Source organism: Melanotaenia boesemani, chromosome 10 (assembly GCF_017639745.1).
Source record: "Melanotaenia boesemani isolate fMelBoe1 chromosome 10, fMelBoe1.pri, whole genome shotgun sequence".
NCBI lineage: Eukaryota > Metazoa > Chordata > Actinopteri > Atheriniformes > Melanotaeniidae > Melanotaenia > Melanotaenia boesemani.
This window is the reverse complement of record NC_055691.1, coordinates 20,213,506-20,225,691: the sequence shown is the minus strand read 5'-3', so window position 1 is coordinate 20,225,691 and position 12,186 is coordinate 20,213,506. Positions and strand designations below refer to the sequence as shown.

Sequence of the window (12,186 nt, the reverse complement as noted above, 5' to 3'; positions counted from 1 at the left end):
ACTGAGCCTATTTGATGGTCCACACTAGGACAAATATTATGTTCTACATTTTTGTTTCATTTAAAGTGTCATAAATATGAAAATATATATACTGCATGTAGCCAAAACATTTTAAGTCATCAACACAGCTAAACAAAGACCATCCTTTGTAGGCCAGGAATACAATGTTCTGGAATCTCATTTGGTAAAATAGAAATAAAAAAGTCAGACTGCAAGCAACAGGGAAGACCCAAGATCAATAAACAATTTGAACATTTGTTATTGCCAGTAAAAAATTAGCTAAATATGAAAATAAAATCAAGATCTTTCAGTAGTCTTTAAAAACACTTTTACTTTTTAATCAGTTCGCAGCATTTATTCATTGTTAACTATAACTGTAAAATTTTTCTAAATGAAAAGTAATCAGTGGTTAGCATAATAACAAAATATTTTATTTTTCTTACTCATTCAAAATGGATGGGTAGATGATGTGTCCAAACTTTTTCCTATTTCCCTAAGCATAATGGAAATTTCAGTGCAGCTGTAATGACAAGTTCATTCTAACTGTGTACACAGAAATCTAGATAAGGACACAAGGACAATGGACTCAGACTTAGCCTCGCATCCTCACTGTACCTAACATGTATGTTTTTGAACTTTGTGAGAAAACCAGAGCACCTGGAGATAACTCATACATGCCACACAGAAGATGTAGGATTTCAACCAGGAACCTTTGTGCTGTGGTGTGTGACACTCTGTAAACTACCACCACTACAGGCAGCAGGACAAAAATAACACTTGTACGAGCCTTTCAGCATTTGAAAAATGTCATTGTCAGGTGTTTCCTTTAGCAAAGAGGAGGGAATGGAGGTACATGCAGCTTTTTCAACAATGTGGTGCCCAGATATGGCAACATTATTTTCACTTCTGTTTTCTGTAGAACAATCATTTATGCACATGGATGAGACTGAGGACTGGCTAAGATGGGGCCACTCTAAACTGGAGGAAAATTACCCGAGGGAATCCATCAAGCAGTCAAGGTGCTCACTGAAAAGCCCTCTTTCTCAGTACGGTTTCTGGCAATAACATCTCTTGGTCCGGTGTCTAATGCAGAGTCTCTTTACAACACCACTTTCACCTTAACAAGTGGAATTTCCAGTGCTTTATATGCAGTTGTTCTCACAATCACTAAAGGCTGTTTATTCTTTGAATGTAATTTTAGGCCGGTTTTTGGGCAATGTTTACTGCCCAAAGAAGTTAGCAGATGATTGTTGCATCCACACAAATATTTTTATGACAGTGATGTTTTCATGTACTATTGCATATACAATATAGCTCGTACAAATATTCATGTCTGTCATTCAACAATCATAAAGACCAGCAGAACACATTACTACCGTCATGGCAGGGTGGAAGAAAACAATCCATTCACAGATGGAAACTATGACGAAAGAGAATAAGGCTGCAACTGCCAAGACTGCAAATTTATGCTCAGAAGGTAGATGTGGTGATAAAAGAAGATGGGCCAGACTGCATTTATCACCCTCCCATTGCAAATGCTATAATATGAAATGCCTGAAACAAACCTAGAGACACAGATACAAACAAAAGATGGACACATATGCATAATGTTTCCACTGCGACTTCCACCCTCTCATCACCTGTCCACAACCTATAAATTGTTGTAATACATTAGTTGCAAACAAAGTAAAAATCTCATTGAATGACAGCTAATGCAAAGCAGATTTTGGAATTTGTATGTTTATGCAAATGGAAAACATTTTATAAGTGTTGTGATTGACTCTTACGGCAGCAGGTTTTAAGTTAATTTAAGTTAAACTGTAAAATGAGTCTGTATCGATTAAAAGGTTAATATGTCTCCTAGCTGGTGACGACAGAAGAAAAGAATGTCACAATGCAAGTCATCCACAAGGTGTTGGGCAAAGTATCAGTTTCCTAAAAGCTCACTCTAACACACACACACACACACACACACACACACACACACACACACACACACACACACACACACACACACACACACACCAAGCTTCCCTTTAGGTGCAGCTGACTTTTTTAAATAACCAACAAGGAACAGAGGCAGAGGGTGGCCTGTCCCTTTAACAGTTTGAGAAGTTTCCTGGATTTATTTTTGGCTTCTGTTCAGCCAGATAGTGTGACTACTTTTTACTAGATATATCTGACTTGAATTAACTGTGCCATAAAGAGGTAAGAAAGTTCTTTGTTGTGTGTTGTATCTTAAATGTCTGATTTTAACATGAATTTACTCCCTCAAAAATGTAATGTGCAGCTTTTGAAAGGCGGTAAACAAATTTCTGCTGAGTAAGTTTCATTGTGCAGTAGGGCTGCACGGCATCAGGAAATGGTTTTATGTGCCGAGTCGTTTTACAAACAATGTTTTATCTTTAAGTTAAACTTCTTTTTCAACTATTTAGATATTATGGAGGCACAAAATTCATTGGAAACTCCCAATATTCAGCCACAGTCCACTGTCCCAGACTTACCTGATGTTTGTGTTCCTACCACTCTGAGAGATGGTGAAAGTTACCACGTCTTCATTAGCTACAGCAGCACCGACTACCAGTGGACCCACTCTCTCATCGACCATCTGGAGTCCTACAGCCTGCAGGTCTGCTACCATGAGCGTGACTTCACTCCTGGTCGCACCGTGTTAGAGAACATGTCCGAATGCATCCAAGAGAGCCAGAAGGTCCTGCTGGTTCTCAGCCAAGAGTTTGTGAGGAGTCGGTGGTGTCTCCTAGAGGCCAACATGTCTCTGTTTAGAGACTGTCTAGAGAGGAAGCCCATCATCCCAGTGATGCTGCAGCCAGAAGTCCAGGTTCCTGTCCACCTCTGTCACCTTACTTACCTTGAGGCTAATGACCCTGACTTTATAAATAAGCTGCTTAAAGTGCTCTGCACTCCCAACCAGCAGCTTCAGGGGTCCACCGTCATCCCTTTCCAGCCTCCTTCCATCTACAATGGGAAGGCCCTGCAGCCTTTGAAAGCTGTCAATGATGAAGGACTCAATAAATGGGATTCTGGCCAGTTCAGTGACATGGAGGTACCAGACCAACTGCGCCTGATCATTGAAGACAAAGACAAGTACAGAGAGGCTCTGAGGATTGTCAACAGTGTCTCTCAGACTAAAGTATGGCTGCGACCTGTTTGGGTTAGAGTACTGATCTACATTGCCGCTGTATTATTTTCATTATCATTGATGGTCTATTTTGCTTTTATTTTTGTTGTTGGTGTTGTCTATTGTGTCGATTGTTTTCCAAATCCTAGGGTTTTTTATGTTTGTATAATTCTTGTTTGTTTCGGTTGCACTGTACTGGGGTTGATAATTCAGATTAGCCTTTGGAAGAAGGATGATGAGAAGTACATTGTGAGGGAGCTGCAGAAAGCTATAGGTAAGGCAAACACATTGCTCTCTGCAGAGAAGGTGTTAATGGGCTGTCAGTCCAATTCAAAAATTCACCTGGTGTATGTTTCTCTAGACGGCTGCAAACGGGAATTTGGAGAAACTTTCCGCGACCACGTTAGTGCAGAAGAAATGTTTCAAAGAGCATTACATTTCTTCTCTTCTGGTTATGCCTGCTGCCTTGCTAAAAGGCACTTTCCGTTTCCCCAGCTCAACTACAAGAGTCACCTGGAGGGAGGAGTGTGTTTCTGTCAGTACGTTTCCCAACAGTTGAACAAGGGGGAATGGAAGTAGGCAGAGCTTCAGGATGTATGATAATGCAGCAATTGTCACTTTTATTTAAATTTGGCTCATTCAAGTTTTTGTAATAGGGATTTTTGCATATAATTTGCCATGAATCTTGATTTTGTACTGATAATAGGTGCAGTTTTAAACCTGTCATTTGATCTGTCATTCAGGGCTTTTCAAAACTGCATTGTCATCCTGAGCCAATCATATAACAGTCCTCTTGAACAAACTATTGCTTTAAAAGGTGATTTTCATTTACCCCAGAATCCACTAAAAATCATGAACCTACTGAAGAAAATAAGACAAATACATGAAAATTACCTTCATGCAAAGAGTATTCCATTTGCATATGTTTATGCAAATGGAAAACATTTTATAAGTGTTGTGATTGACTCTTATGGCAGCAGGTTTTAAGTTAATTTAACTTAAACTGTAAAATGAATCTGTATCGATTTGTCTTCAAATGTAGTTTATGCTTTCTTTGTAAATGGGATATATTAGCTGTTATCTAGGAAGAAATCCACATTTCTTGTAGTGATTAATGACTCTTTCTTTTAAAATTGTCATGTCATTTATAGGACAAAAAAATGAAGTGTTATGCTAGAAGGAATATTCAGACTTGCCTATCCAACATTTTTGTTTTTAATGCCATATAACTTTCCTTTGGAGCAAATGCAAACCAAAATGAAGGGGGTAAAATATGGGATAAGCTTTGTGCCACTGGGGAGGGAATCTGAATTCTTTATATTTGAATTTGAATCATTCAATTTGAATCTGAATATGCCTGTTTGAATAATTGCTTCAAAAAACTGAATCCAAATGATCATATTTGATATTGAATCTTTGTTTTTTTTTTTATGTGTATTGTGGTGTGAAAAATTCAGATCTGAAATTCAAATTCAGATCTGAAATACAAATTCAGATCTGAAATTCAAACTTTTGTGCCACACATCCGGGACCTGACGTGAGGCAAAACTAGTCGATCTCAGATGGAGTAACGTCAGTTTTGTGCAGTTGTTCTCAACAGCTACGAGCAGAGGGAGGGCGAGGGGAGGGTGGCGGCGGGGAGAGAGAGAGAGAAAGAAATGGAGAAACGCTAAGAACCATGCCAGCCACTTTCGCTACAACGGCAGTTACTGTTCCTGCAATGGCACTTGCCGTTTCTGTAGCGGTAGTTACCATTTCCTCAACGGTCTCAGCGGTTTGCCACTGTGGGCTGGTTGCAGACTTTTCACATTAGTGGTAACTCCTAATACAAGAAAAATATGTGGAAGTTTGCACAGATTAATCTGCACCTCAAGTGACGTACATACACCATGTAAGCTATAACGGACCAGCTTTTTTTTTTGCATTGGTTTGGAAACATTTTAGTATTATCGCTTATTGATAACAATAAACGTGTCATTATTTTTTTTAACACATAAAATATACTACATATATATGTGTATGTGTGTGTATATATATATATATATATATATATATATAGTAACTTTCCAGATCTGTTCCATTTTGATATTAAATAATCAATGCAATAACCATCAATGAATTTGAATTTCAGATCTGAATTTGAATTTCAGATCTGAATTTGTATTTCAGATCTGAATTTGAATGGAGAGAACTGAAACTGAACTATGAAAATGAATTAGGGAATGAATTTTTTCAAATACAAACGTTTCAACTTTACCAATATACACATTCAAAAAACAAAGATTCAATATCAAATATGGTAATTTGGATTCAGTTTTTTAAAGCAATTATTCAAACAGGCACATTCAGATTCAAATTGAATGATTCAAATTCAAATATAAAGAATTCAGATTTGCTCCCCAGTGGCACAAAGCTTATCCCATAGTAAAAACACTCCAAGCTAAGCACTGAATGTTGATGTATCCCACATTGAAATGTTCAGTAGCTATGAATCATTATTTCACCAATTTTAAATTGAATCATTCTGTATATTGATAATATTTTCCTGCGAGATGTTGTTCTAAAACAGTCATTTTTGTACAGAAATCTAAGATTAACTCTTCTGTTTGACAAACAATGGCGAGCAGTGAAAGGAACGCAGAAACTCTCATCATTCAGATTATTGTTACAGTAATCTGATTACTCCCAGATAACAGATTTTGATTGTCAAGTAAAAAGACTAAGGGTTTTATAAAAAAAATAGTTACCTGAGAATGTGTTTAATTTGTAAGAAAAATAGGTATTGTTACACAATTAGCTGTAAATGAATGTATATTGTTATGTTATATATGTTATATGTTATATGTATAGTTATATGAATATAATATAACTGGATTTAATTGAAACTGAATTGAAATAGGCTGTTGTGAATTGAATTAATTCAGGAAATTAGTGACAATACCTAGCCACATTGGATGTGCTAGATATGGATGGAGTAAAGTTCCAGGTATGTTGGAAGTGCTATTTTCTTTTGTTTCATAATTTAACTTTGTGTTATAGTTTGCTATTTTATATTCTTTTTATTAGCAAACATTGTTTTTGTGTACATTTTATTATGTAAAACACTGTGTGCTACTTATGTATGAAAAGTGCTTTATTTTAATTTTGTAATAGCTATTAGATAAAAACAAACAAACAAACAAAACAACAAAAACAACAAACTAAGCAAAAAAACAAAAGGGGGCCACCACAAAGCAGTTGGGTTTAGGGCACCCAAGTGGGTAGCACCGGCCCTGTATATACATGACACACATATTTCACTTTGAGGCTAAAAGAAGTTCCCCCCTCAGCCCTAATGTGCTGAGTGAGACAAGTGTCACTTGTGCACAGTCCATGATGTAAAAGATTGACAAAACCACATCTCTCATCTTGTTCCTGATTTTCCCACAATTTCTTTTTCTTCTTTTTTTTAACATTAAAAGGTTAATCATATATTTTATTGGAAATGGGACTACATTTTTAAAAGATTAACATCAAACTGTGTTGATTTGAACTCACAACTGAGACCATAAACTCATTAAGATGCCTTTCACAGTTTTCCCTCCCTGAGGCCAGGAACTTTTATAGTTTATAGTAGTTTTGCATTGGTGTAACAATTTGAGGAGCCTGATTTCTGGGAAAAAGTCAGAGGAGTTTGTACTGTTGAATTTTTATATCTCCAGAATTGTTTTTTTTTTTTTTTTTTTTTTTTTTTTTAATATCAACTCAGACAGGAAGGTATCTTTGATAAATGGAATTCCCTATTGGTTTTCAATATCTCAGATATTAAATGGCCCTGGGTCACTGACACAAACAATATAGTGACTCAATAAAGTAATCTTTTCTAGATGACCTTTCTTACACATGTAGGACTTAAGAGTCACCTCTTTGATTGGAGAGTGTGAATCATTAACTTTTCTACAAGAAGCATTAGGGATTTCTATTATTACCCGTCTGACGCTACCATGCCCAAAATCTCTAGATGCATAATATGTCAATGCAAGTGACCGGATACTATTACTACTACTATTTAACAGAAGAGCCCGAGTGAAACTTTAGTCAGAAGACATGAAAACATTCAACTGAAATGGCAAAATCTGTACCTCATACCCTTAAATACAGGCCATAATTCTGTCCATAAGCAGCACAAGGGAAGTGCACTTCATGTTTCCACAGTGGGGCAGACATCACTGTCAAGTCTGTCATTTATCAAGCCAGAAGGTCCACATAAGGAGAAAAGAAGGGTGGTTGGATGGGGCTAATAGCAGCATTGTGGTCCCTGTGGTAAGACTTAAGATCAATGTTTTAAAACAGGACAAAACAGTGCTATAACTTAAGCCTCTGACAACAGTGAAGAATCTTGTTACCTATTCTCTTACTTTCTCTTTTGTTGTTGGCAAGCCATTGTATAATTTTTCCTTTGCACCTCTCAGTTAATTTGATGGAATACACAAATGCTAAGGTTTGTTCACAGGCTGGCCACAGAAAACAGAGGAGAAGATGAGTTTAATAATAATAATAAAAAATAAATAAAAAAAAGATGTACAGATATTTATAGAACATTGACAGGTACTGTGACAAAACAAAAGAGTAGGAGGATCAGAGTCTTCCAGGTTGGTAACAGAGGTCTCTGGGAGAAGAGATAGTGGTTATATGACTGTAGGTTTTTGAGAAGAGATTTTTGCACAACAAAGGAGTACTGATCAGACAGAAGCTAAATCAATACGTTTGATATGATTTCCTTATAGCAGCAGTGGTGGCTGTGGCACAACAGAGGCTAATTCCTTGGTACACACACACACACACACACACACACACACACACACACACACACACACACACACACACACACACACACACACACCAAGCTTCCATGCCTTTGGGTGCAGTTGACTTTTTTAAATAACCCACAAGGAACAGAGGCAGAGGGTGGCCTGTCCCTTTAACAGTTTGAGAAGATTTACTGTAAATGCACAATTTCGTTTCCTGGATTTATTTTTGGCTTCTGTTCAGCCAGATAGTGTGACTACTTTTTACTAGATATATCTGACTTGAATTAACTGTGCCATAAAGAGGTAAGAAAGTTCTTTGTTGTGTGTTGTATCTTAAATGTCTGTTTTTAACATGAATTTACTTCCTCAAAAATGTAATGTGCAGCTTTTGAAAGGCAGTAAACAAATTTCTGCTGAGTAAGTTTCATTGTGCAGTAGGGCTGCACGGCATCAGGAAATGGTTTTATGTGCCGAGTCGTTTTACAAACAATGTTTGTTCTGCTTCTTTTTCAACTATTTAGATATTATGGAGGCACAAAATTCATTGGAAACTCCCAATATTCAGCCACAGTCCACTGTCCCAGACTTACCTGATGTTTGTGTTCCTACCACTCTGAGAGATGGTGAAAGTTACCACGTCTTCATTAGCTACAGCAGCACCGACTACCAGTGGACCCACTCTCTCATCAACCATCTGGAGTCCTACAGCCTGCAGGTCTGCTACCATGAGCGTGACTTCACTCCTGGTCGCACCGTGTTAGAAAACATGTCCGAATGCATCCAAGAGAGCCAGAAGGTCCTGCTGGTTCTCAGCCAAGAGTTTGTGAGGAGTCGGTGGTGTCTCCTAGAGGCCAACATGTCTCTGTTTAGAGACTGTCTAGAGAGGAAGCCCATCATCCCAGTAATGCTGCAGTCAGAAGTCCAGGTTCCTGTCCACCTCTGTCACCTTACTTACCTTGAGGCTAATGACCCTGACTTTATAAATAAGCTGCTTAAAGTGCTCTGCACTCCCAACCAGCAGCTTCAGGGGTCCACCGTCGTCCCTTTCCAGCCTCCTTCCATCTACAATGGGAAGGCCCTGCAGCCTTTGACAGCTGTCAATGATGAAGGACTCAATAAATGGGATTCTGGCCAGTTCAGTGACATGGAGGTACCAGACCAACTGCGCCTTGTCATTGAAGACAAAGACAAGTACAGAGAGGCGCTGAGGATTGTCAACAGTGTCTCTCAGACTAAAGTATGGCTGCGACCTGTTTGGGTTAGAGTACTGATCTACATTGCCGCTGTATTGTTTTCAGCATTATTGATAGCCTATTTTGTTGTTATTGGTGCTACTTGTCCATTCAGAATCTATTCTTTTCCAATACCTGGGATTTATTATATAAGTACAATTATGATTATTTTTATCTGCACTGCGCTGGGGTTGATAATTCAGATTAGCCTTTGGAAGAAGGATGATGAGAAGTACATTGTGAGGGAGCTGCAGAAAGCTATAGGTAAGGCAAACACATTGCTCTCTGCAGAGAAGGTGTTAATGGGCTGTCAGTCCAATTCAAAAATTCACCTGGTGTATGTTTCTCTAGATGGCTGCAAACAGGAATTTGGAGAAACTTTCCGCGACCACGTTAGTGCAGAAGAAATGTTTCAAAGAGCATTACATTTCTTCTCTTCTGGTTATGCCTGCTGCCTTGCTAAAAGGCACTTTCCATTTCCCCAGCTCAACTACAAGAGTCACCTGGAGGGAGGAGTGTGTTTCTGTCAGTACGTCTCCCAGCAGCTGAACAAGGGGGAATGGAAGTAAGCAGAGCTTCAGGATGTATGATAATGCAGCAATTGTCACTTTTATTTAAATTTGGCTCATTCAAGTTTTTGTAATAGGGATTTTTGCATATAATTTGCCATGAATCTTGATTTTGTACTGATAATAGGTGCAGTTTTAAACCTGTCACTTGATCTTTTATTCAGGGGTTTTCAAAACTGCATTGTCATCCTGAGCCAATCATATAACAGTCCTCTTGAACAAACTATTGCTTTAAAAGGTGATTATCATTTACCCCAGAATCCACTAAAAATCATGAACCTACTGCAGAAAATAAGACATATACATGAAAATTACCTTCATGCAAAGATTAACATTAACATTTATCAGTGAAACTGTTGCTATGGGATACAGACTGAACTTCTCACGGCAGGCGTGTATGATTCCAACAGTAAATGAAGCTTGTGGACACACTCCTGTGTTTGAGCACAAAGGCAACAAAGTGTAGACACAATCTTTGATTATATTCCTCATCTACACATGGACAGTCAATTCTTGCTGATCCAAACTAAAGATATCTGCGGCAGAAAGAATCTGAAAGAACAGGTAGAAAACTTCTGTTTGAGTTTCTTTTGGCATCTGAAATAACTGAACGTGCTGTTTGTTTTGTTGTATTTTTTATCTCCTTGTTACTGTTTTTCTGATGATTATGTCACTGACTGTGTAATAATTTGCCCCTTAGGGATTATAAAAACATCCAAAGACATGTTATTCCTCATTGAAAAGAGCTTATGTTATATGTCATATGCCACATAAATAACTGTTGGACAAAAAACAAACAGAATAAAAAGTCGCTGCAGTGTTTTGTTTAAGATTTGATGAAGAAAAAATATAAAGAAGAATTTAGTTATGTAAAGGGAAACACTGCTACTGAAATCCCAGTTTTGTTAGGATTAAGAGACCTTTAGCATCATGTTCATAATGACACAGGGTTGATGTCCAAACTACTTTAGACTGGAAAAGTCAAACCACAGTTTAAATTCTTATATTTACAGTGGGAATAACAAATAAGATGTTGAGCTCTCACTTTGAGATTGTGTTGTTTCTATGATATTTTGACCTGGAGCAGTTTTGTAACAAGCTTTTTAAAGGGTGCAATTAATTATGGTAACTTCAAATCTACTGGCAACATAAATGCAAATGTAGTCATTTCCTGTTTATCCTAAATTTAAATGGCAGGAACTGATCAAGAAAAGCCTGCCAACAATGCAAAATGCCAAAACCATTCACCATATTTCAGATCAACTCCTTCCAGACTCCAATATTAGCTCTAAATAACTCTATTTTGATCCAAAGCCCATTTAATGTAACAACCTAACTTTCACAGTACCAGTAACCTTTTATCAAAGGGAACTGAAATGTATAGCTGAAGGTTAATGCCTGTCAGAGCTACTGTACACTAATGAGCTAAACATTTTGTAGCTCTCTATATGTCTGGGAAAAAAAGAAAGAAAATCAATATCTACCTATCTGCTTACTCCAGCACTCACCTCAGCTGGATGTCTGAAACTAGTGATTCATCGGCTGCCACAGCTACCATGCTTGGGAAAGCCGTGAAAGGCATTAACTTCACTCTCCTCCAGTCAGTTTCCATTTGGCTTGTACTACCAGAAGCAAATAACATCTACTCAGAATATTAATCACCTTTTAGGGTGATTAATACATAATTTAATATTTAAGTAAATATTTATAATTCAGTCTGACCTATATGAAGTCAGAGGGTCATCACAATTAATACAAAGTTAAATTAAAACTGTATGAAAATGACAATAGAAATAGAAATATATGCCTCATTTTATGAGTTTCTTAACTGAAAAACTATTTTAAATTTGTATAATTTATTGGCATATCAGTTTGTTTATTAAGCCACTTTTATATTTCTGAATTTAATTTTGATTTTGGCAGTTTCCGTTCTACTTAATAATTCACAGGCTCTCCAAGTTTAAACAGTCGAAGATGACTGGTCTGATGAGTCAGATGGCAGATGATGCATTTTTTACCATAAACAGCATAGATCCATCTGACTTGTATTAACAGCTCACTGTGCTGCTTGTGGTTTAATTGTGTGGGGGATATTTTCTTGGCATACTTTGGACCCCTTAAATGCCACAGTCTACCTGAATATTGTTGCCAACCATGCCCAACCCTTTATGACCACAGTTTATCGTTTTCTGATAGTTCCAGCAGGATAATTCACCACGTCACAAAGCTCAAGTCACCTTTAACTGGCTCTGAACTAAAGGCAAAAACATGGACTAACTATAAGAAAGCCAGAACTGGCCAAGGAGGAGCTGAAACCAATATTTTAAATGCACTAAGGAACTAACAGACCAGATGAACTAATGAGCAGAAACCAAAAAACACAGAACATGACCCTAAACACGAAAAAACACAGACCACTGAAACTTAAGAACTTAAATACCAAAACACATAAACCA

The 12,186-nt window shown here is 37.5% G+C and overlaps 1 protein-coding gene across 4 annotated transcripts; it reads left to right on the top strand.

Moving 5' to 3' along the window:
- The first annotated feature begins 2,122 nt into the window (after positions 1-2,122).
- LOC121646891 lies at positions 2,123-10,524 on the top strand. 4 transcript variants are annotated; one of them, XR_006011728.1, is made up of 3 exons: positions 2,123-2,208; positions 2,436-4,405; positions 5,565-7,435. XR_006011728.1 is itself a non-coding variant. In XM_041995976.1 (3 exons), exons 2-3 carry the CDS (start codon positions 2,441-2,443, stop codon positions 9,728-9,730), a joined length of 1,275 nt encoding a protein of 424 aa, XP_041851910.1. In that variant the 5' UTR covers positions 2,123-2,208; positions 2,436-2,440; the 3' UTR covers positions 9,731-10,524. The 4 variants fall into 4 exon arrangements, 3 of the variants coding, with proteins under 3 accessions (XP_041851910.1, XP_041851908.1, XP_041851909.1); XM_041995976.1 differs by lacking the exon at positions 5,565-7,435 and adding an exon at positions 9,206-10,524 and having other exon boundaries at positions 2,436-3,190; XM_041995974.1 differs by lacking the exon at positions 5,565-7,435 and having other exon boundaries at positions 2,436-4,493.
- Positions 10,525-12,186: the final 1,662 nt, after the last annotated feature.

Bases quoted from the DNA above. Each gene is read 5' to 3' on its own strand.
- LOC121646891 (XM_041995974.1), top strand. From the start codon at position 2,441: ATGGAGGCACAAAATTCATTGGAAACTCCCAATATTCAGCCACAGTCC.